Source organism: Brassica rapa, chromosome A03, assembly GCF_000309985.2.
Source record: "Brassica rapa cultivar Chiifu-401-42 chromosome A03, CAAS_Brap_v3.01, whole genome shotgun sequence".
NCBI lineage: Eukaryota > Viridiplantae > Streptophyta > Magnoliopsida > Brassicales > Brassicaceae > Brassica > Brassica rapa.
This window is the reverse complement of record NC_024797.2, coordinates 6,848,423-6,870,382: the sequence shown is the minus strand read 5'-3', so window position 1 is coordinate 6,870,382 and position 21,960 is coordinate 6,848,423. Positions and strand designations below refer to the sequence as shown.

Sequence of the window (21,960 nt, the reverse complement as noted above, 5' to 3'; positions counted from 1 at the left end):
ATATTTTCTTCAACGGTTGAGATCAACGTACAATATTCGAGCGATGCTAAAAAGAAGGAATTAATAAATATATCCATGGTTTAGGCCCAAATCTAGTCCACGAGAGATATTAGGGCCCACAAACGTTACCGAGTTTCAAACCACCGGAAAACCGCAAGTTTTACACCAAACGACGACGTTTAGATTTTAAACTGTAAATTACAAAATACTCCCAGCATTTATTTATTATTTTCGCTTCCGCCCTCAGCTCGAAGATCGTCGCAGGGAGAGGAAACTGGTCGGGAAGTACTGTTCGCACATCACACGATCTCTCTCCATCGCCCGTCACTGATCCGTCACTAGCTATGGCGGTAAGCATCGCCGGATCTCAACCGTATCTCTTCTAAGCTTCACCGTTCCAAGATTCGAATCCAAATCACCTTAGTTCCATTTCCTTTTTTTTTTACAGGAATCGTCTGGGAAGACGCTGATGGATCTGATCTCGGCGGATCCAACCCCGGTTCCTGCACAATCTACCTCTTCTTCGTCCGCATCTTCCACGCCGTCTCCCGCTGCCGCATCGGCAGCTTCGAGTATGCACCAGCCAATGTCGACGAAGACGACGCTGGGAGAGAAGAAATCGAAGAGAGCGACTTTGATGCAGATCCAGAGCGATACTATCTCCGTTGCTAAAGCTGCGCTGAATCCTGTTAAGGCCAATATCATGCCTCAAAGGCAGAAACAGAGGAAGAAGGTACTGCTGCTTCTCTTTCTCTTCGGTTTCGATTTGTTGATTGAAAACTTTGTGCAAGTGTTGGATTGTATTCGTTCTCCACATTCTCCATTGTGCTTGAACATTACATTTGATTGTGATCATAGATCTGAATACTGGTAATAGGAGATTAAAACTGTGAATAGCTGGAGGAACAAGATTGTGCTTGAACTGTGGGAAGCCTTGAACATTGTTAATAGGAGTAATAGAACTGTGAATAGCTTGAGGAATAAGATCTACTTCTATCTTGTTATTGGATGTAGTTTAACACGGTTTTGTATGTTGGAAATGACTCTCACAGCCAGTTTCATATACGCAACTTGCAAGGAGCATTCACGAGTTAGCTGCCACCTTGGATCAGGTTTAGCTTTTGCTCTTATGCTCTGCTTTCTTAACCAATCTTCTTTTGGTGAAAATAGTACCTGAATGTTTCTTGTTTTCTCTCGAGTAAACAGAAAAGTTCCCAGAAGCAACTAGTGAACCATGTCTTCCCTAAGCTTGCTGTGTACAACTCCGTTGATCCTTCTCTGGCCCCATCTCTTCTTATGGTATGTAGCGGTTGATGCTGGTATCATTTGTTTAATGGAGCAATTAAAAATGATTCATTCGGTGGGACGTCTTTTTACCCATTAATGTTACATGAATTTTTCAAGGGTTTGCGTTTTGAAAACTTATCTGTCTAATAGAAGCATCAGTTTTTTTAGCATGCTTTTCCTCTTGTGATTGATACAGCTTAATCAGCAATGTGAAGACCGGAATGTGCTACGCTATGTCTATTATTACTTAGCTAGAATATTGTCCGATACGGGCCTGAGTCCAGGGGGTGGTATCCCCACTCCTAACTGGGATGCTCTAGCAGATATTGATGCTGGTGGAGGAGTCACAAGAGCTGATGTTGTACCTCGGATAGTGAATCAGCTAACATCGGAAGCTTCTAATTCTGAAGTTGAATGTGAGTTTCACTTAGCCGTTGGTTTGGTTTCAAGCTTAGTGTTTTCTTTTATATATATAAAATTCTGCCTTCGGGTTGAAATGTTGTTTTTACTAGAACCGAGAGGACTGTCCTAATCTGAGTTATCTTATAATGGTATTGCTTGTTAGTCCTTCTTAATGAATATCCGAGTAGCCTTATAATCTTCTTTTGATGGAGACGATTAGAAATAATGACAGCACTTGTAGCATTCCCTTGCAACTTTCCTTCTGTGATGTAACTGGAGATGATTTTCTAACGTTTGCATTTGTTGTTCTCAGTTCATGCTCGACGACTGCAAGCTTTAAAAGCTCTGACATATTCACCGTCAGAAAATTCTGAGCTTTTGTCAAAATTGTATGAGATCGTATTTGGCTTGCTTGATAAGGTTTGTCCTACTACTAATGCTCTCTATTGCTTAACAAGATGCTTTGCTTATATTCCGTGAGTCTGGCTTAGTTGCATTCTTATTATTTTTCTTATCTGTCAAGTGGTTCAGTTTAAGTATTATTTCCCAGTTCCATGCAGAAGCACTGATTATATTTCATGTCGCTTTCAGGTTGCTGACGTTCCGCATAAACGAAAGAAAGGCGTCTTTGGGACAAAAGGGGGTGATAAGGAGGTATCTTTCTCAACTCTTAGGTTCCTCCAGTAAAAGGCTTAAGGGTTCTAATAAGTCATGTTTCCTGCATTTCATAGTTTTCTTTTTCATTAACTTGAGCGTTCTGTCTCCTTTTTTGCTAGTCGATCATTCGAAGTAACTTGCAATATGCTGCTATGAGTGCACTAAGAAGACTTCCTCTTGATCCAGGAAATCCAGTTTTTCTGCACCGTGCAGCCCAGGGGTAAGACTTTTTTTCTGTTCTTCTACCTTCTATTGAAGTGATAAGACTATTGAAATATTATAGTTTAGGTGGGTTTTCAAATCTTCACAGGAGCAACTGTTTTTTTTTTAGTTATGCATGGATTGAAAACTTAGTCTGGTATCCACACTATTTGCAGTGTTTCATTTGCTGATCCTGTTGCGGTGAGGCATTCGCTGGAAATTCTAGCTGAATTAGCAGCAAGAGACCCCTATACAGTTGCAATGACATTAGGTATATAATTTATTCAGCCAATTCCGCCTTCAATTTTATTTTTTTGCCATTCTATATCTGTGTAGACGCATGTTTGTCATTCGAAATTTGACATGTCTCTTGATCTTTGCTGCAGAAAAGCTTGCGTCTCCCGCAGGTATGATTTACAGGCCTAGTCTCTTAACATTCATTTGTTTATGGTTGATTTTATGTTTACTTGTTTGATTATAAAGAAGTCTCTGGAACACGAGTTCTTAATGCATTCTACGAATTGATTTGCTTATGAGATGTACTCTCGATATTAATGACAAGCCAACTCCTCTTTATATAATCGTTCAAGAAGGTTACAAATTTGGGTTAGTTGATATACCTTTCTTGGCTGCACCAAATTAGGGGCCTTGCAAGATATCCTACATTTGCATGATGTGCTTGCTAGGGTTGCCCTGGCTAGGTTGTGTCACGGTATATCCAGAGCTCGAGCGTTAGATGGTAAGCCTATCAAGCTCTTTCTCTCACTATTGCATGTCCTCGTTAGCTGTTATTTACAAGTTGGTAGTTTCCTTTCCAATTTCCCACAGAGAGGCCTGATATTAGAGCCCAGTTCAACTCAATTCTCTATCAGCTCCTCCTAGATCCAAGCGAAAGGGTATGCTATGAGGCAATTTTGTGCATTCTGGGAAAATACGATAACACCGAAAGGCATGGGTTCTATGACTTTGCTTTCTGTTGATTCATTCTTTCTTGGTCTTGAATGACCAAAATTTACTTCATCATTTAGGATGGATGAGCGTGCTAGTGGGTGGTACCGCTTGACCAGGGAGATCCTGAAGCTGCCTGAAGCGACATCCAAGGATAAATCTAATAAAGCCAAGCGCCCACAGCCCCTTATTAAGCTTGTAATGAGAAGGTAGCCTAGCTCGATGGAAGACTCTGTTTAGAATTGTAGATCTCATGGATTCTCTTTCTTCGCTAGAATGTTGCTTTAAATTGTAATGATTCTGTTTTCTGTCAAAGAACTTCACCAATTGATCCTGTCCTTTCAGGTTAGAGAGCTCATTTCGCAGTTTCTCAAGACCTGTACTTCATGCAGCAGCAAGGGTTGTGCAAGAAATGGGAAAGAGCAGGGCTGCAGCGTTTGCTATGGGACTAGAGGACATTGATGAATCAGTTCATGTAAATGCATTTTCTGACGCTCTGGATGATGCTGAAACAAATGACAGTTCTCACCCAGAAGGTACATTATCAATATTTCTTACAAACAGAAATTCACATGAAGTAAAATCATGTTTTTGTCACAAACAGAATTACGGAAAATTATTTTTATAGCTGGTAGAACTGAAACTACAAAGCCCTGAAGATTGTGATAGTGGAGCTCCTCCCACTTCCTCTTACAAACCACCAATATCTCTATATAAACCCTTCCCCAACTCTCTCAGACACTATGTAGTTAGAGACTACAGAGACAAAGTTGTCATAACCACAGTAAATCCCAGTTACCCAAAGTTAGATCGTAGTGATAGAGCCTTCCTTTAAAGTCTGAAACCACTGCTTCTATTAGTTGGTATACTTATTTAGTTAGATGCGTAACAGATGCACAAATATCTTTCTAAATTTATATGGAGTGTCAAAGTTCATGCAAGCTTTCGTCATTTTTAGAATTTTGTTGAATTCAATTGGTTCAATACTGTTCAAAGTCACTAACTAAAAATGTAAGTTAAGTCATTGCATCTAAGCTCTGATGGTACATCAATATTATTATCTGACTGTTTTGTTCTACCTCCAATCTTCACGAAACTAGAAATGTGAGTGTATTCAGTACTGTAATAAAATGATATGGTGGTTTGCCAGTCTTCTTTTTAGAGCTAAACAAAGGAACATGTTGGAACATGTTCTTCCTATCGCTTTGATTTCCATTTACATAATTATATGAATATGGAGGCTTATCATCTTTTTGAGTTGTAACATGTCCTGTATCACTTTGTATTTACCTTTTATCCTCTGTTGTTATACCCTTTTTTTTTGTTATACCCTTTTTTTAGTCATTTTAATTGTTGGACTATTGCAGGAATACGGAGAACATCATCTATTTCCGCAGGGCCTGGTCGCAATGAGACAATCGCAAGTTTACTGGCTTCATTAATGGAGGTGGTTCGAACAACAGTAGCATGTGAGTGTGTGTATGTCCGGGGAATGGTTGTCAAAGCATTGATATGGATGCAAAGTCCGCATGAATCGTTGGATGAATTGAAGTCAATTATTGCCTCGGAGCTTTCCGATCCTGCCTGGCCTGCATCTCTAGTTAATGATGTTTTGCTTACTTTGCATGCCCGTTTTAAGGTAAGTACGTTATCTTCTTCTTTTGCAATGGAGACTTGGAAAATGGTTATTCTCTGTTGAAGATTAGACCTGGAATCCTATTAGAACATTTATGATGTACTAGTAGTTAGCACTTTTGTCCTTCTGAACTATATTCACTTGGAAAAGTGTGACAAGCTGTAATTGGATTATGCTATACAGCTTAGAAGTTTTAGTAGCTTTATTTTCTTGTCAATAATTTAAGTAGATTGTTTTTTGTTGGGAATCTTGAATTTATTAGTTTTTCTAACAATAGGGATTGGCAGAAAAATTCCTACACCTAGGAACTTGTGACAGATTTCATCTGTGAAACTGAAGCAAACTTAAACAAATTCGTTGAAGAGTCAAATGTGAACGGTTTTTTTCTCTAGTTAACTTTATTTATTTGTGTTTCACAGGCAACTCCAGATATGGCTGTTATTCTTCTCGAAATTGCCAGAATTTTTGCTACCAAAGTTCCAGGGAAAATTGACGCTGATGTCTTACAACTGCTCTGGAAGGTATTCTCTTCTCGCTAACGGCATCTTAAAGTTATTATAATTTACTTAATCTGTTTGTTGTAAACTATGATCTTCCTGTTTCAAAATTTCAGCGTGTTAGACAATTTATGTTATCTCAAGTAGTGTATTACATGATTTACTAATTGATCAACTTCTAGACATGTCTTGTTGGGGCTGGTCCTGATGGGAAACACACAGCTCTGGAAGCAGTGACGATAGTACTCGACCTACCACCTCCACAGCCGGGATCCATGTCAGGATTGACATCAATTGATAGGGTCTCTGCATCAGATCCAAAGTCGGCTCTGGCGCTGCAGAAATTGGTGCAAGCCGCTGTAAGCATTCCTCAGAAGGGTTTACATGCATTTGGTAACGTTTCCAACAGACTAACTTAGAACGAATACTGTGGCAGGTATGGTTCCTTGGAGAAAATGCAAATTACGCCGCTTCAGAATATGCATGGGAATCGGCAACTCCACCAGGCACTGCACTTATGATGTTGGATGCAGATAAAATGGTTGCTGCTGCCAGTTCTCGCAATCCTACTCTAGCTGGTGCATTAACTCGCCTCCAGAGGTGTGCCTTCAGTGGTAGCTGGGAGGTATACCACTATATTTTTGTTAAACTATATGAGTATTACTTGTAGGATTTCCTGCCTAAGTGTTTATGTTCTGTGGATAAACAGGTACGAATTGTTGCAATTCAAGCTCTTACGACGATAGCCATTAGATCTGGTGAACCTTTCAGGCTGCAGATATACGAGTTTTTGAACACTTTGGCTGAGGGTGGTGTACAGTCTCAACTTTCTGAAATGCACCTGAGTAATGGGGAAGACCAAGGAGTTAGTGGTACAGGACTTGGGGTCCTAATAACTCCGATGTTAAAAGTTCTTGATGAAATGTATCAAGGACAAGACGAATTAATCAAGTAAGGAAGAAATCTGACCTTTTTTCCCCTGTAATTCATGAACCTGTATATGATTTTATGGTTGACATATGATATTTTTCTTGACAAGGGAAATACGCAATCACGATAATGCAAACAAAGAATGGAAGGACGAGGAGCTGAAAAAGCTCTACGAAACACACGAGAGGCTGCTAGATTTTGTTTCCTTGTTTTGCTATATTCCAAGAGCCAAGTATTTACCCCTGGGTCCGATAAGGTACATTCTGAGTTCTGAACCCATTTTGTTAATAAGGTTAACTCATTCTAGTGCATCATACTTACTTAGGATACTAAACCCGTAGTATTGTTTCCGATAGACTTCTTGCGTTAGCTTTTTATGTCATATGCATATCTAGTTTAACATAACCTCAATCCTGACATAAAAGAAGAAGGAAGCATCATTTTTTCACAGATTCTGACAAAATTCAAGAACCATGTCAAAGTATATACTCTATTAATTAACAGAAAATCAGATTCTTAAATTTCATGTTTGGTGATCTTGATGTGGACCTTTCTTGTATGCATTACATGCTTGTGTCCCCTGTAATGCTTGTGTCCACTTTCCCTGGTTTTGTTTATGTGATTAGGTGCTTTTCTGTCTCTATTGCCGTTTTATATGAAGATACTGATATGTTATTTTGTTTTTTTCCACCCAACCTATGAAGTGCAAAGCTCATTGACACATACCGCACAAAGCACAATATCACAGCATCTTCTGGGGTGACCGATCCAACTGTTGTTGCTACTGGTATTTCGGACTTAATATATGAGTCCACTCAGCCTGCTCCTGCTGCGTCAAACTCCAGTGGTCTGGATGATGATCTGGTGAATGCTTGGGCTGCAAACCTTGGTGACGATGGACTACTCGGAAACAACGCCCCAGCTATGAGCAGGGTCAGTTGCCATCTTTATCTCAGTATTCTTTCATACATGATAACATTATAGATGGTACCTATGTTTCTATGTCTCCAAATGAATCTCGTACCTGTGTAATACTTTTCAGGTCAATGATTTCATTGCTGGAGGTGGAACAGATGCACCAGATGTTGATGAGGAGAATGTCTTCTCTAGACCTTCAGTTGGGTATGATGACATGTGGGCTAAGACTCTTTTAGAAACTAACGACCAGGAGGTATAAATTCAAGTTGACTGGAATAAACTATTTCTTAGTTTTAGGGATGCTAAAAATGACATTCATTTGCATTTACAGGAAGATGATGTGAGATCAGGTTCATCTTCTCCAGATTCTACTGGATCAGTGGAAAGCTCTATATCCTCTCATTTTGGTGGTATGAATTACCCATCACTGTTCAGTTCAAAGCCTTCTTCACAAACAACGGTAGGCTACACCCAAACTCTTCCTTGTTCCCTAGTATGCTATTTTTGAAAATTATCGGCCATGGAGTTTCATGCTGTTATACATGCTATAGTAGTGCTAGAATATAATCATTCAGATGGATTATTATGTCTTTAAGTTTCTAAGTCTGAGTTACAATGAAAACTGATAAGTAAAGGCATGTTCATGGGTTTAGCATAAAGAAGCTTGAACTCTGTATGAATCATCATAAGAACTTTTGAATGATCTGTGCCTGTATGGGATGCAATCCAGCTCTCAGCTAATTTTAACCATATGAAAATGTAAACTCAAAACAGGGAAAATCGGGTGGAAGCAAGTACCAGTCCACATATGAAGGCTATGGTTCCCCGGTAAGCTGATATTATAATTCTCTGTGTTGTAAGTATGTATATGGCGCTTACATGACCTGGTGATTCCTTTTTTTTTCAGATTAGAGAAGAGCCTCCTCCCCCTTACTCATATTCTGAGCCCCAAAGTCGTGAATCGTTTGAGAACCCAATGGCAGCAGGGTCTGGTTCTAGAAGTTACGAATCAGATGATGAAGAACCAAGGAAATCTACTGGTACAAGATTTGGAACAGCGCTCTATGACTTCACCGCAGGAGGAGACGATGAGGTAGACTTTTGCGTTTTTCTTCTTCTTTAGTATGTTCTGAAAAGGAGCAGTTAAACAAATTAAGAATATGGATGTGATTCAGGCGAAGCTTCCTTCTTCCTTGTTCAATCTTATCCATTTCTTGTCTATATGGTAATCTCGTTCCTGAAAAACAACTTTTAAACACATTTGTTTTTTTTTTTGTGTTGCAGCTGAACTTGACGGCAGAAGAGGAATTGGAGATAGAATATGAAGTTGATGGCTGGTTTTACGTAAGTTTAGAAAGACAAACGCTCGAGTCTTTGCTAGGATTAGAGCTTTTTTAAGAAGAAAAATAACTAAGCCTAACTGGGATCGACTTATAAACTGACAGGTAAAGAAGAAGCGGCCGGGGAGAGACGGGAAGATGGCTGGACTTGTACCCGTTCTCTACGTCAATCAATCGTAAGTTTTGTTGAGAAGCCCGAGGGTGAGTACTTAGATAGATGCCCAGAAAGTTCTGATCCATGACTTCTTTGAAAGATAATGTTAAAATCAGTGTGTACATGAATGAATGTATTTGTTGTGGTTTGATGTGTATTTGGTTATTCATTGTTCCAAATGCTTGTTATTTGTTAGCTTAAGTTTATACAAAAAAAAAACAATACTTGAGTTATTACTATTTTTATATCTGAATGCATGTTTAAAATTTTCTATTTGAACACGGACTATACAGTTGTTATGCAAATTCATATATGAAGTATGTTATGGCTGAATCATGAAAGTTATATACATAATTCTAACATCTTTACTCCTCACACCATAAGATTTGTATACTAACAAATTGTATTGGTTATATTTTAACTTCACAATGTTAAATGTCATCCTGGCATACACACCTCGGTTCATTTGCAATATCAATACGAGAGCGAGTTTAGAATACTCTGATCTGATAAAGAAAACTTGAAATAGATCCATCCTCTCTGATAAAAGCAGAACCAAACTCAGATTTGTGGGTACCATTTGTTCAAGGGTTGAGGAAAATACAGAAAAAGAAGTTACATAGACATGGACATAATCTGTCGAGCAATGCCAGGTTCTTGCTGCAACAGCTCCCTCAAGCTGTTCTCCACCTCTGCAATCTTCTTCTCCAAGTTCTCCTTCGATGTCTGACATTGATCATCATCATTTCAATGCTTTCTCTAACTACAACTTATCAGAATCTTTTAAATCCGCCAATAAAAATACAAGTTTTCTATCTCATGTTACCTGAAGAGAAGCAATTGTAGCTTCGCTATCCTTGAACTTCTGCTCTTGTTCAGCCTCTAGTACACTCTTGGGCTCTAGAAGAAACCTGTTCAACCATATGATAAAGCAACAAAACTATATAAACCTCCCAATAGCCTTAAGTTGGAGGGGGAGTATTAAATTAAACCACTCACGTTCTTCCTGAAAAAAAAACAAAAAAAAAACAGAACACAACAAGTTAGAAGAAAATGAAAAAAGCTACTTTCCCTTATGAAACCAGAGAGAAGGGGTGGTGAATCAAATTAACCTATAGACTTGTAAGTGTTTGTATTATCAGGCAACGGACGTAGCTCTTCCAAGGTTAAGTAAGCACGTTTTCTATCTCCCTCTTTGTTTCGCATCTGAGTCTGCACCTACAAATCCATAATATACACATTCAACATATAGATATCAGTTTTGATTACCATATGAATCCAATTCAAACAAAGCTTTTTAATTATGAAATGTATAAAGAGGCGATTCCCAAACTCAATACATACATTCAAGAACAAGCTAGAATCCAGCATTGTACATTTGTCTCAAACGAACAAACATTTGTAATATCAAATAAATAAATAAAAGAAGGAAGATGATTGATATGTACCTGCTTGAGCTTCCCGGTGAGATCGATCATGCTTGCTTGAATCTCTAGAAAAGCCTGTTAAATAAACACACTATTAATCGCAAATAAATCGAAGTAAATCTTTCTAGAGAGAGAGGTAGTTACAGTTCGGGTTGCTTCGTCCGCCATATCTGCAGATCTCCCAACTCTTCCACTGTGCAGGAACAAAGAGGTCTTTCTCTTCTTTCTAGCTTTAGGGTTGAACAAAAAGAAAAATATTTTTTCGGGTTTTAGTCCCTTTTGTTGGGTAAAATGTCAATTAAACCCTCGAGTTATGAAAATTACAAAACAAACCCCATGTGTTTTTTTTATTAAATTAACGGTTGGTGTATATCATATCCCTCGCTGGAGATGTTTGTTTATGTATGAAGAAGAGACACTTTTGTTTGAATGATTTGATATTTTTTAAAGTTCATATTGTTTTACCTATGAACGATGACAAGGCAAGAGTCTTTTCAGTTCAAATAGAAGAAATCAAGAAATGATGATAAAATAAATGGTTTTATAAGAGGTGTGATCCGCATATATTCAGTAGACTTAAAAAAAAAAAAATCGCTCTCAAGCGGTGCGATAAAAAGGTGATAGCAAAACGACAAAAAATCGTTCGTTGATCTGAAGTTACCGGCTTTGAATTCTGTTTTCAAGCTACGGTTCTAAAGATCAAAGCTTGTTTCCCTTTAGAGGGCTCTGGTTTCTTCTGCTCCAAAAGGCTGAGGTGGTTCTTTTAGGAGAGAGGCTTGGTTTTGGTTTCGAGAAGTTCATATATCTTTCGTTTGAATCGGAGGGTGTTTGTGAGTATTAAGTAAAGGTTTGATTTTGATACGGATAGGTCCCTAATGTCATCGGCGATGGATAAGGCCTTGATGGCCATGTCCCTTGAAGATGATGATGATGATGTTCCGTTTGTCATGCCGAATCTGACGGAATACAGCTCGTGCGAAAGAAATAAAAGGAGTTTAATTGGGCGTCTTCTTAACCCAGACGTTCAGAAAATGGCAATTTTCATCTTCGAGATGCCGCGTAAATGGCAGAAACAAGGTCGAGTTAGAGGTATTGCCTTGTCTCAGGAAAGGTTTCAGTTTATCTTTGATTCGGAACATGATTTGCTGGAAGTTCTTGATAAAGGAGTCCACACGTTTAATGAATGGGCTATAGTTGTGGAGAGATGGTCTGAAGTTCCGCCTCCGGATTCACTTCAGTTTATACCTATCTGGGTCCAAATCAAGAATATTCCAATCAATTATCAGACAGAGTTGGCTATTGAAGCTCTTGGGGACATTGTGGGTAAGGTCATTGAGGTGGCCTTTGATCCTTTGAAGGCACGGAGTAATGTTTATGAAAGAGTGAAGGTTAAGTTTGATGTTTCAAGGCCTCTGAGAAAAGAGAAAGTGGTTGACTTACCTAATGGCGATAAAACGAAAGTGTTCTTCAACTATGAAAGAATGCAGAAAAGATGTTATACTTGCCAAAGGTTATCCCACGATCAGTCTGTCTGTCCAATTAATATTCAGAGGAGACGAGCTGAGGCGGATCTAAGAAGAGCTGGTGGCAGTGGTGCGAAGAGAAGGATAAATCCGGTATTGTTGGAATCTGATCCGCTCTTTGGTGTGCTTGAAGAAAATCAGGTTGGAATTAACCCCAACACTGGGAGACCAAAAATTGCCCCTGAAGTTTTAGATGGAATGAGACAATATATTTTATTGGCAAAAGGGGAAGAAAGGTTCATCAGAGAAGAAAGGGTTAAATCATCTGTCAGAGAAGTTGAAAAAGATCCGGTTCTAAAGAAATCGGCCCTAAGTTTGGAGCCAGTTCCATTGGTGACAAGGGACTTGCAGAAAGGTAAAGGTGTAGTGTTTGAATATCCGGATGAAGTTCCTGTGAATTGTTTGAGTGTTTCAAGACCTCATGGTGAAAAACTGATGAATACGGCTATAAGAGCTAATTCCTTTATAGATTGGAGGCCTGAGTTTCCGATCAGTGGTGGTGATCTGTTTGGTAATTCCCAGTCATCAGGGTCCTCTTCTTTTGTGAGTGGTTCTACGGGTTCTAGATTGAAATCGTTTGATCTTAATCTTTCCGGGACTACCTCTAAGAAGATCAGTATCAGAAAAAGGCCGGGGAAGAACAAGAGGAATTTAAAAGCTAACACTGCTCATGAGGATAATTTACAGATTTCACTAAAAGAAGGTATGCTGGTAGGATGTTTGGAGAAAAGAAAAGCGACTGATCAGATGGGTGGAGTTTCCAAAGCTGTTAAGCAAATAACTCAGGAGACGGTCCCAAATGAGGGACTGTCCAAAGATCAATGAGTCTTATGTGCTGGAATTGTCGAGGTCTGGGACGGTCCCAGGACTTGACAATTCACAGACTCATGGAAGTACGTAAAAAATATTTCCCTGAGTTACTTTTTCTTATGGAAACTATGCACTCTAGGAATGTTTTGGTAGATATTCAAGTTTGGCTTGGTTATGATCGTGTTTATACGGTGGATCCTATTGGAAGAAGTGGTGGATTGGCGGTTTTTTGGAAGCAGTCTGTAGATATTGAAGTGTTTTCGTCAAATAAAAATCTTATAGACCTCGGTGTACAGCTTGGAGATAAGAAGTTTTTTACTTCCTGTATATATGGGCACCCTAAAGAAAGTAAAAGGCATATAGTATGGGAAAGACTTTCTAGGATTGGAATCAACAGAAAAGATCCATGGTGCTTGCTTGGTGATTTCAATTCTATTTGCAGTAATAGTGAAAAGATTGGAGGCCCTAATAGATGTGACTCTACGTTTGTGGATTTCAACAATATGCTCAGAGTCTGTGAGATGAATGAACTTGTTAGTCAAGGCAATCCGTTTACTTGGAGCGGAAGAAGAGGAAAGCTTTCAATTCAATGCAAGTTAGATCGTTGCTTTGGAAACAAAAGCTGGCTTCAGATTTTTCCGGGTGCAAATCAAGTTTTCCTGGACAAAAGAGGATCAGATCACAGACCAGTTTTGGTTTACTTGGTGAACTCTTTTAATGAAAGGAGAGGAAGATTCAGATTTGACAAATCTCTGTTGAACCTGCCAAATGTTAAGAATACAGTGATTAATGCTTGGAAAGGCAAGAGAAATGAAGTTCCATGTAATGTTGCGGAGAGAGTTAGAAGATGTAGAAGGGCTTTGTGCAATTGGAAAAGAAATTTCAATCTTAATGCCAGAGACAAGATTCTTAGACTTCAAGAAGAGTTAGAAGTGGAAGAATCTCTCAATTTTCCGAGAAGGCATTTAGTTCTTTGTCTCAAACAGGAACTAATGAAAGCTTACAGAGAGGAGGAATCTTTTTGGAGTCAACGGAGTAAAGAAAAATGGATGAAATGTGGAGATAAAAATTCTAAATTTTTCCATGCTTCGGTTAAGATGGCTAGAAGTAAGAATGGTCTTGACATTTTGGAGGATAAAAATGGTATGGAACATAGAGCTGAAGCTTCAAAAGCAGAGATTGCCTCGAAGTACTTTCAAGAGTTATTCTCTTCAATTAACCCTTCTGATTTTGGAGCTTTGTTTGAGGGTTTTACACCAAGAGTAACTGCCCAAATGAATGAGGATTTACTTTCTGAGGTTTCCGATGAAGAGATAAAAGATGCTGTTTTCTCAATAAGAGCCTCAAGTGCACCTGGTCCTGATGGTATGACTGGACTTTTCTACCAAAAATTCTGGTCTGAGATTGGTGATCAGGTTACTTATGAAGTGAAGGATTTCTTCAGATCGGGTATGTTTACAAGAGACTGGAACTTCACCCACCTGTGTTTGATTCCGAAGATTCTAAAACCTACCAGAATGACTGATATCAGACCAATCAGTCTGTGTTCTGTCTTCTATAAAATTATCTCCAAAATTATGGTCAAGAGACTTCAGCCTATGCTTCCTATGATAGTTTCTCAGAATCAGTCGGCATTTGTTCCTCAAAGACAAATATCTGATAATATTTTGGTGGCTCATGAAGTTGTTCATGCTTTGAGGACCTTCAAACCAGTTGCGACTGAGTTTATGGCTGTTAAATCGGATATGTCAAAGGCATATGACAGGGTCGAGTGGAAGTATATAAAGTGTTTGCTGTTGGCTTTGGGTTTTCAGGCAAAATGGGTGAATCTTATTATGTTTTGTATCTCCTCTGTCTCCTATTCGGTCCTGATTAATGATCAACCTCATGGTCTGATCATTCCCGAAAGAGGTTTAAGACAAGGAGATCCATTGTCACCTGCTCTTTTTGTCCTCTGTGCTGAAGGTTTGTCTCATCTGTTATCAAGAGCAGAGGATTCAGGACTTCTAAATGGAATCAAATTTTCGGAGAATGGTCCTTCAGTTAGTCACCTTCTTTTTGCAGATGATAGCTTATTTTTCTGTAAAGCTCAATGTGATCAGGCAAAAGTTCTGCAAGAGATCTTGACTATTTATGGTGAGGCCACTGGTCAAATAATTAATCTTCAAAAGTCGTCTATTACCTTTGGAACTGAAGTGGAAGAGGATTTGAAAGGTAATATCAGGGAGATTCTTGGTATCTTTGCTGAAGGTGGAACAGGATCTTATTTGGGTTTACCTGAATGCTTCAGTGGTTCCAAAGTGAAGTTGCTTGATTACATAAAAAAGAAGCTCAAGAGTAGATTATCAGGTTGGTTCGAGAGAACTCTTTCCTTAGGTGGTAAGGAGATCCTTTTGAAAGCTGTGGCTCTTGCATTCCCGGTATATGCAATGAGTTGTTTTAAATTGCCTAAAACAACAATTTCTAACCTTACAGAAGCTATGGCTGACTTTTGGTGGAATTCATTAGAACACAAAAGGAAAATTCACTGGTTCAAGTGGGACAAAATGTGTCTACCGAAAGAATTAGGAGGATTGGGTTTCAAAGATCTTCTAAGTTTTAACCAGGCTTTGTTGGCAAAGCAAGCTTGGAAATTACTGCAGAAGCCTGACTCTTTGATGGCTAAACTGCTGAAGAGCAGATATTTTGAATCAGGGGAATTTTTAGAAGTTGGTTTAGGAAGTAGACCATCGTATGGATGGAGAAGTATATTGTATGGAAGAGAGCTACTTCTTAAAGGTCTGAGAAAAGAAGTAGGAAATGGAAAATCTCTTAAAGTTTGGACGGATCCTTGGTGTGATTTTGGGGGAAGATTTAATCCTTGGATGAAGAAACCTCTCATTAACCTTGATATGATGGTTAGTGAATTGATAGATCAAGAGACTGGTGAATGGAATAAATCTGTTCTAGACGACAATTTCTTTCCGGGGGATGTGGAAATAATTTTAAAGAAGAAGACGGTCTCCACAAGTGATGATTTTTGGTGCTGGAAACACAATTTGAGTGGGGATTACTCGGTGAGATCAGGTTATTGGCTAGCTTGTAATACAAATCTGAGAGATGAATTTGTTGAAGCTAGAATGCAACCTTCAATAAATTGTTTGAAAGAGGCAATATGGAATCTCGCAACAGAGCCAAAGATTAAGGTCTTCTTATGGAGAACTCTATCAGAGGCGATTCCGGTAGCTAGTACTCTGCGTTCTAGAGGAATAAAAATGGATTTGTTGTGTCCGCATTGTGGTATCGGAAGTGAGACTCCAAACCATGTTCTTTTCACATGTTCTGTGGCCAGACAGGTTTGGGCTTTATCAAATTTCCCTACTCCTCAGCATGGGTTTCACCCGGATTCTATCTTTGTAAACATGTTCTATCTGAATCAGATGAGCAAAAATATTAGGATTCCCTTGGAGATAAGAAGAAGCTATCCATGGACTCTTTGGCTTATTTGGAAGAACAGAAACAAATTTTTGTTTGAAGGCTGTGAGAGTTCCGCTGTAGATATCGTTGACAGGGTGCTTGAGGATGCTTCAGTGTGGTTTCTTGCGCAACAACTTGACAGAGAAGGTGAAACTGTGGACTTCACGTTGCGTAAGGGTCAAGGAAAAAAGTGGATGAAACCTCCAGATAAATGGGTTAAATGCAACTTTGGTGTTCATTGGGATAAAAATTCTCTGATTACAGGTGCTTCTTGGATTGTCAGAGATAAAGATGGAGAAACTATTATGCATAGCAGAAGATCTTTCGCCAGCATCTCCAATCTTAAAGAGGCTAAGTTTATAGCTCTGTGTTGGATTTTGGAGAGCATGGCTTCCCACCGTTTCGACAATGTGATATTTGCAGGAGAGGAAGCGGTTCTTCTCAATGTTATGGATCGTCCGATGGCCTGGCCTTCTTTTAAATTTGAATTTCAAATACTGCAGAGAGCTTTGAGGATGATCAACAGATGGAAAATTAAAGTTGAATTGCGGTGCACAAACAGATGCGCTTTTCTCATTGCTAGAAGTGCTTCTTTACCTCATTGGGGGCAATCGTATGTTGCTAGGAGTTCTCCTCTTTGGTTAACTTCTATTCTGGCTGATGAGAAAAGGTGATCATCTTTGTGTTTTTTTGTTCTTCTGAACTAACAGGAAGTTGTAATTTTTTGAATCTCTGTACGAGATTGGCGTTGTAATTATGGGTTGTTGGGATGTTTGTAGAAAAATGTTTGAAATCTGTTTAATAAAATATACTTCGAGAAAAAAAAAAAAAAGAGGTGTGATCCGCGTCCGGTATTCAGAATCTGAAAAAATTACCAATATTTTTAATCGTTTGCTGTTTTATGTGTTTGATATATATTATGTGAAGGTCTATTTGGTGCTGGTAGATGCAACGATTGTCATTTCTATGAGAGTCGAGGTTTTAGATGGTGTTGCGCCGTCGTTGACTAATCGTTGGTTATTTGTAGATTTTGGAGTGCGATGTAAATTTCTCATAGATTGGATCACAAATATCTTGCATAATTTTTTATCAAATTTCTATAAGTTTGTGTCTTTAGCCTTGTTCTATGTTTACATGTTAGGGAGTTAGCCTTTTGGTTTGCACATTATGGTTTGTGCATGCCATGTTGATTCTAATTTTGTAATAAACGCTTAAACTTATTAATGAGACACTTGTTGCACACAAAATAAAAAAAAAGATAAATGGTTTTATAAATGCAGCATGTAAATGAATCTGTAAAATTTGGTGTCGTCTTTGGTGGATTCACATGATAAAAACAACAGTTGCGTTCTTTAAACCAAAGTGGTTTGACTTGCTAACACACAACTCCTCATTGACTTTAATCTCCAAACACATAAAAAGAAAACTTTATAAATAAACCGGACCAAACGTAATAATAAGAAGACGAGCAAATATGTCCCAAATGGAACCCAAAGAAACAAAGCCACCTCCTCGAAAACAAATATCCCATATCAATCTAATAAGTAATCTGAAAAGATGATTAAAACTTCTTATTGAAGATCAAATGAATATATGATACCGCTTGGTGGGCATTGCTGCTGTGCCAACCTTTAATGCAAGAAGGTATTTCCATGAACTCGTCAAACTTCTTCACATGAAACATCGCAGCATTTCGGCTGCACGAAACAAAAAGCATTGATACTCAAACACATAATGATGATGGAAGTTCTGTAACTTTGGCCCATAATCTTTCATAGTCCCGGAATCAGGTTTTAAAAATTCTGAGTTAAAGAAAAACCTTTCATATCAAAGATAGTTTGAATCCAGGGCACAAAGGAACCAACCCTTTTACACTACTACTAAGCCACCAACACATTGGTAAAAAAACTGTTTTAAGCAAAAGAAAGGTGTTACAACACATCCCTCTCATTATGTCGTTGAAAACCGCATGACCTGGATAGTCGTAGCTACAAGCAGTCTCGTGATTGTATGAAGAGAAGATGCCTTGATGGCATCTGGAATAAGTCTTTTGTGTAGAATTATGATTTCTACAATATAGCAAAATTAAATAATTAGTTTATAAAAAAATAATAATAATAATTAATTTATATAATAACAAAAACCAGAATTGAAATTATAATAATTGATATCAATATACGAGGAACGAAAAATGGGTTTGTGTAGAAACATGATGCTCATATCTTAGTTCTCTAACTGCTTGTTGTTACTATTTTTATGCAATCAGGATCCTAAAATACAAACCACACCCACACATCGACTATCTAGTAACACTGAAGAATAGAAACTATAAAACTATTATATTGTAAATATTGTACTCTCAACTGGAAAACAAATAAAAACAAATTCAAAACGAGAAAAAAAAAACAAAATAACGATTTTTTTTTGTTTATGTGTTGCTTATGTCTTTTTATCATGCTAACATGCCATTTTATATAAAAATAATGAAGTCCAAATATCATTTTTAACATAAAAATGAAATCTCTATAGTGCAATAATTAACAGGGATTTTAATCTCTGACAAATTCAAATTAAATATAATGAATTTAATGATTTTTTTATATTTTATCAAATATAAAGGATTAACATATATTTAGTTTATAAGAATTAAGTGAATGGACTTAACATTTAACTAACAAATCCAAATCTAAGTTCAAACAATCATTGTAAATATTTTCTATTTTTACACATCTAAATTTTTGAAAATTATAAGTTTATCAAATCACCCACATTGGTTAACCATAATTAATAGAATAATCGAATGAAGGATAGTTTATGATTAGCCATATTTATCCGAGTGAGATTAAAGCACAAAGAAAAAATATATAATAATTATAAGGTAAACAAACAAAAAAATTTGAGTCTCTCAAAAATTTAATACCATTGCATGGAGTAAAATCCATGGACTAGGTAAATAGAAATGAGAAATGTTCATTAGCGGTAGACAATCCTCGCGTTGCGGAAAGATCGGCAGAAAATAAACTAGATCCATAAACTTCGCTAGTGAGTAGTGACAGCTAATAAACAATATTTTAAACTATGTAATATCGCGAAAATATCTTAGCCTGTTTTTTGTAATTTGCAAAATAGTCAAGTTTATTGTAGGCTGGCGCCGTACATCTTCCATCTCAAGTTTGTCCTTTCAAGATACCGACTCTTGCAAACAAGAAAGTCGGTTATGGATCATTAATCAAAACAAAACTGCATACTTACCTCTAGTTCTCAGTTTTGAAAAATATGACAAAACAAAACATTTTTTATAAAATGCAAAGTAGTAGATACTACTTAAAAAAATGTTTCAAAAAAAGGTGTTTCAAAAGATAATGCTTAAGAGCATCTCCAATGTAAAATTTTATTTTTTCTTCCAAAATGAAGTAAAAGTGAAAATAGAGTAAAATTGCTCCAATCCTATTCTATTTCCAACAAACAAAAAATAGATTACTCCATTTATGGAGTAAATTTTATTATAGAGTGAGATATGAAGTTGGGTTGGAGCATTTTTTACTCTATATTCACTTTTATTCCATTTTAGAGGAAAAAATGGAGTAGGGATGAAGATGCTCTAAAACAACGGCCGAATGAGTGTTCAAAATGAAACTTTGATTTAAGTTACAAAAAAAAATGAAACTTTGATTTATTTGACATATAAAAAATTGTTTACTAAAGGTTGCAAGTTGGTCCCAAAGACTACACAAATCAATGTAATAAGAATGAGAATGAGGTAAAGGTGGCTTCCAGTAGCTTCGACTTTTAGAAAAACAATAGCATGTAATAAGAATGAGAATGAAGTAAAGGTAGCTTCCAGTAGCTTCTACATTTAGAAAATCCAAACAAAGAAGTCAAGAAGATGTGTATATAAAAGAGGCAATAGAAGTGCCTCTTGGTTTCCGTTTAGGGTGAGTTGCAGTAAGGAAAGCTGCCATACTACCACGTGGATTACATCTGTTTTAAGATAAGTTTCTCATATTCCTCTATATTATATGTTATTTTCTTTTTTTTGTTTAAGTTTGTCAACTGGTTTTTCTTTTTAGAAAGAAAATGAAATAGTAAATTGTTAACTGCACCCAGAATGAAAACAAATTTATTAGAAAAAAAAACGAACTTATTTAGCTGTAACCATGGACGGATTTAATAGTTGTTGATAGTTAGTTCTGTCCTCTTTTCTAAAAGTATTAGAGCAGTAATGTCAAAAACAAAATCTGTTTAAGAGGAACTTAAAATCTTGTTAGTTTCGTTTGTTATTAGCTATTTTATAACGATGTTTTGTATTTTCATACTTAATCTTCTTACATTAATATTTTTGACCAAAAATTCAAAATCATTAAGAAGTGCAAAATTATCTATATAGTGAATTTGGAAGGAAAAAAAACCTCTTACGAATATATATGAAACAAACCTATCATGTTATCACTCTAACACGAAGGACATAATTTCGAATTTCATAGTATTCTTTTAAACAAAAAATAATAATTTCGGAATAGAAAAAACTACGTAGATATTCGTCAAAACGAGATATATAAAAGGGCGAAAAAATAGTTTAGTTATGCGCCGGACCATAAGTCCACGACTCAATATGTTATATAGAACTAAGAGAGAGAAAAGAAAAACCTAATATTTGTTTTTGGTAAGAAAAAGAAGAACCTAATAATTTTTTTATAAGAGAAGAAATATATCCGAATGAAGTCGAAGATAAGAATTTGAAGATTAAGCAAGACATATGTAACATGGATTTACGTACCTAACAAGATTAACTTAGACAAAATTCTGTAATCCTCTCAAAGTGTGAGATGAAAGGTTCTTATAAACCTAACATGGATTCGTAAACTGGCTTATAATTGACGTATTACTTATAACTATATCCCACTTCACTAACCAATCACCAAACCGATCTAAACTCCATTTGAAGCTGTTATAAGAATATTACATATATATAAGTTTATTTTGCAATTTTTACACATTTTAAGGCAGGCTAAACAAATAAGAATTTAAAAACAAAAACAAACTGATTTTTAAAAATATAATTAAAAAATAATAATAAATTAAAATTACATACTGGGATAACCGATCGCAGATACGTGTCGGATGTTAAAACACTGATATTTATACTTCAACAAAAAGATACACATTTTATTATCTTATACCCATTCTGTTATTAATCTAATATATATATTTTGTTGTTCATTAAAAATATATTTTATTATTTACAACAGTATTTCTTACGTGGACGTCATCAATCGTAAAGGTCAACTTGCATAAGCAGGTAACATCGTACATACATTAATCTAGAAGACCAATTTTTTTAATGAGCTATTAAGATATTGACTCAAATTAATCTGAAGCCGATTTTAGGATTGATCCGCATTTTTCAGCTTCAACCCACTATTAATTAACTCCACATTTGTAATTAGAAAGTAAAAAAAAATACTGATCACTGTTTTCTTAATTATTCAGTAGCCAAGTAACCATTACATTAACTTGTTTTATAAAACAAATAAAAGTATAAAACTTGTTAGCATAAAGTATATATAGCGCCGCTTTTCTTCCTTTGGAGGAAACCAATTAAAGAATAATAGCAATATGGCCTTGGCGATGAACTACACTGGCAAAGCTATGCCACGTGCTTAACTGGTACAGCTCCCACAACCTGAGGAATCAAGATGTTGTAGATAATCACCGAACGAGTGATGATGACTGGACGATCCGTCAACTTTTTTCTCCGTTGATTTTGTCGAAGT

The 21,960-nt window shown here is 36.9% G+C and overlaps 3 protein-coding genes across 3 annotated transcripts; 2 read left to right on the top strand and 1 right to left on the bottom strand.

Annotated features, from left to right (window-relative positions):
- Window positions 1-111: 111 nt before the first annotated feature.
- On the top strand, window positions 112-9,209 carry LOC103857171. The gene is made up of 27 exons (XM_009134342.3): window positions 112-350; window positions 449-733; window positions 1,053-1,112; window positions 1,207-1,299; window positions 1,484-1,703; window positions 2,003-2,109; window positions 2,281-2,343; window positions 2,466-2,566; window positions 2,724-2,818; window positions 2,934-2,954; window positions 3,191-3,286; window positions 3,376-3,496; window positions 3,576-3,704; window positions 3,841-4,031; window positions 4,863-5,134; window positions 5,551-5,652; window positions 5,811-5,987; window positions 6,065-6,253; window positions 6,338-6,579; window positions 6,668-6,814; window positions 7,263-7,491; window positions 7,601-7,729; window positions 7,808-7,936; window positions 8,251-8,304; window positions 8,384-8,569; window positions 8,761-8,820; window positions 8,922-9,209. The coding sequence occupies exons 1-27, from the start codon at window positions 345-347 to the stop codon at window positions 8,994-8,996; spliced, it is 3,579 nt and encodes a 1,192-aa protein (XP_009132590.2). The 5' UTR covers window positions 112-344; the 3' UTR covers window positions 8,997-9,209.
- A 249-nt stretch (window positions 9,210-9,458) lies between these two features.
- On the bottom strand, window positions 9,459-10,662 carry LOC103857170 (prefoldin subunit 1). Its single transcript, XM_009134341.3, has 6 exons — window positions 10,542-10,662; window positions 10,419-10,472; window positions 10,083-10,188; window positions 9,970-9,976; window positions 9,797-9,881; window positions 9,459-9,696 (listed from the first exon to the last, which is right to left on the bottom strand). The coding sequence occupies exons 1-6, from the start codon at window positions 10,563-10,565 to the stop codon at window positions 9,586-9,588; spliced, it is 387 nt and encodes a 128-aa protein (XP_009132589.1). The 5' UTR covers window positions 10,566-10,662; the 3' UTR covers window positions 9,459-9,585.
- Window positions 10,663-10,917: 255 nt separating this feature from the next.
- On the top strand, window positions 10,918-12,779 carry LOC103857245. Its single transcript, XM_033288854.1, has one exon. It carries the CDS (start codon window positions 11,273-11,275, stop codon window positions 12,743-12,745), a length of 1,473 nt encoding a protein of 490 aa, XP_033144745.1. The 5' UTR covers window positions 10,918-11,272; the 3' UTR covers window positions 12,746-12,779.
- The last annotated feature ends 9,181 nt before the right edge of the window (window positions 12,780-21,960 follow it).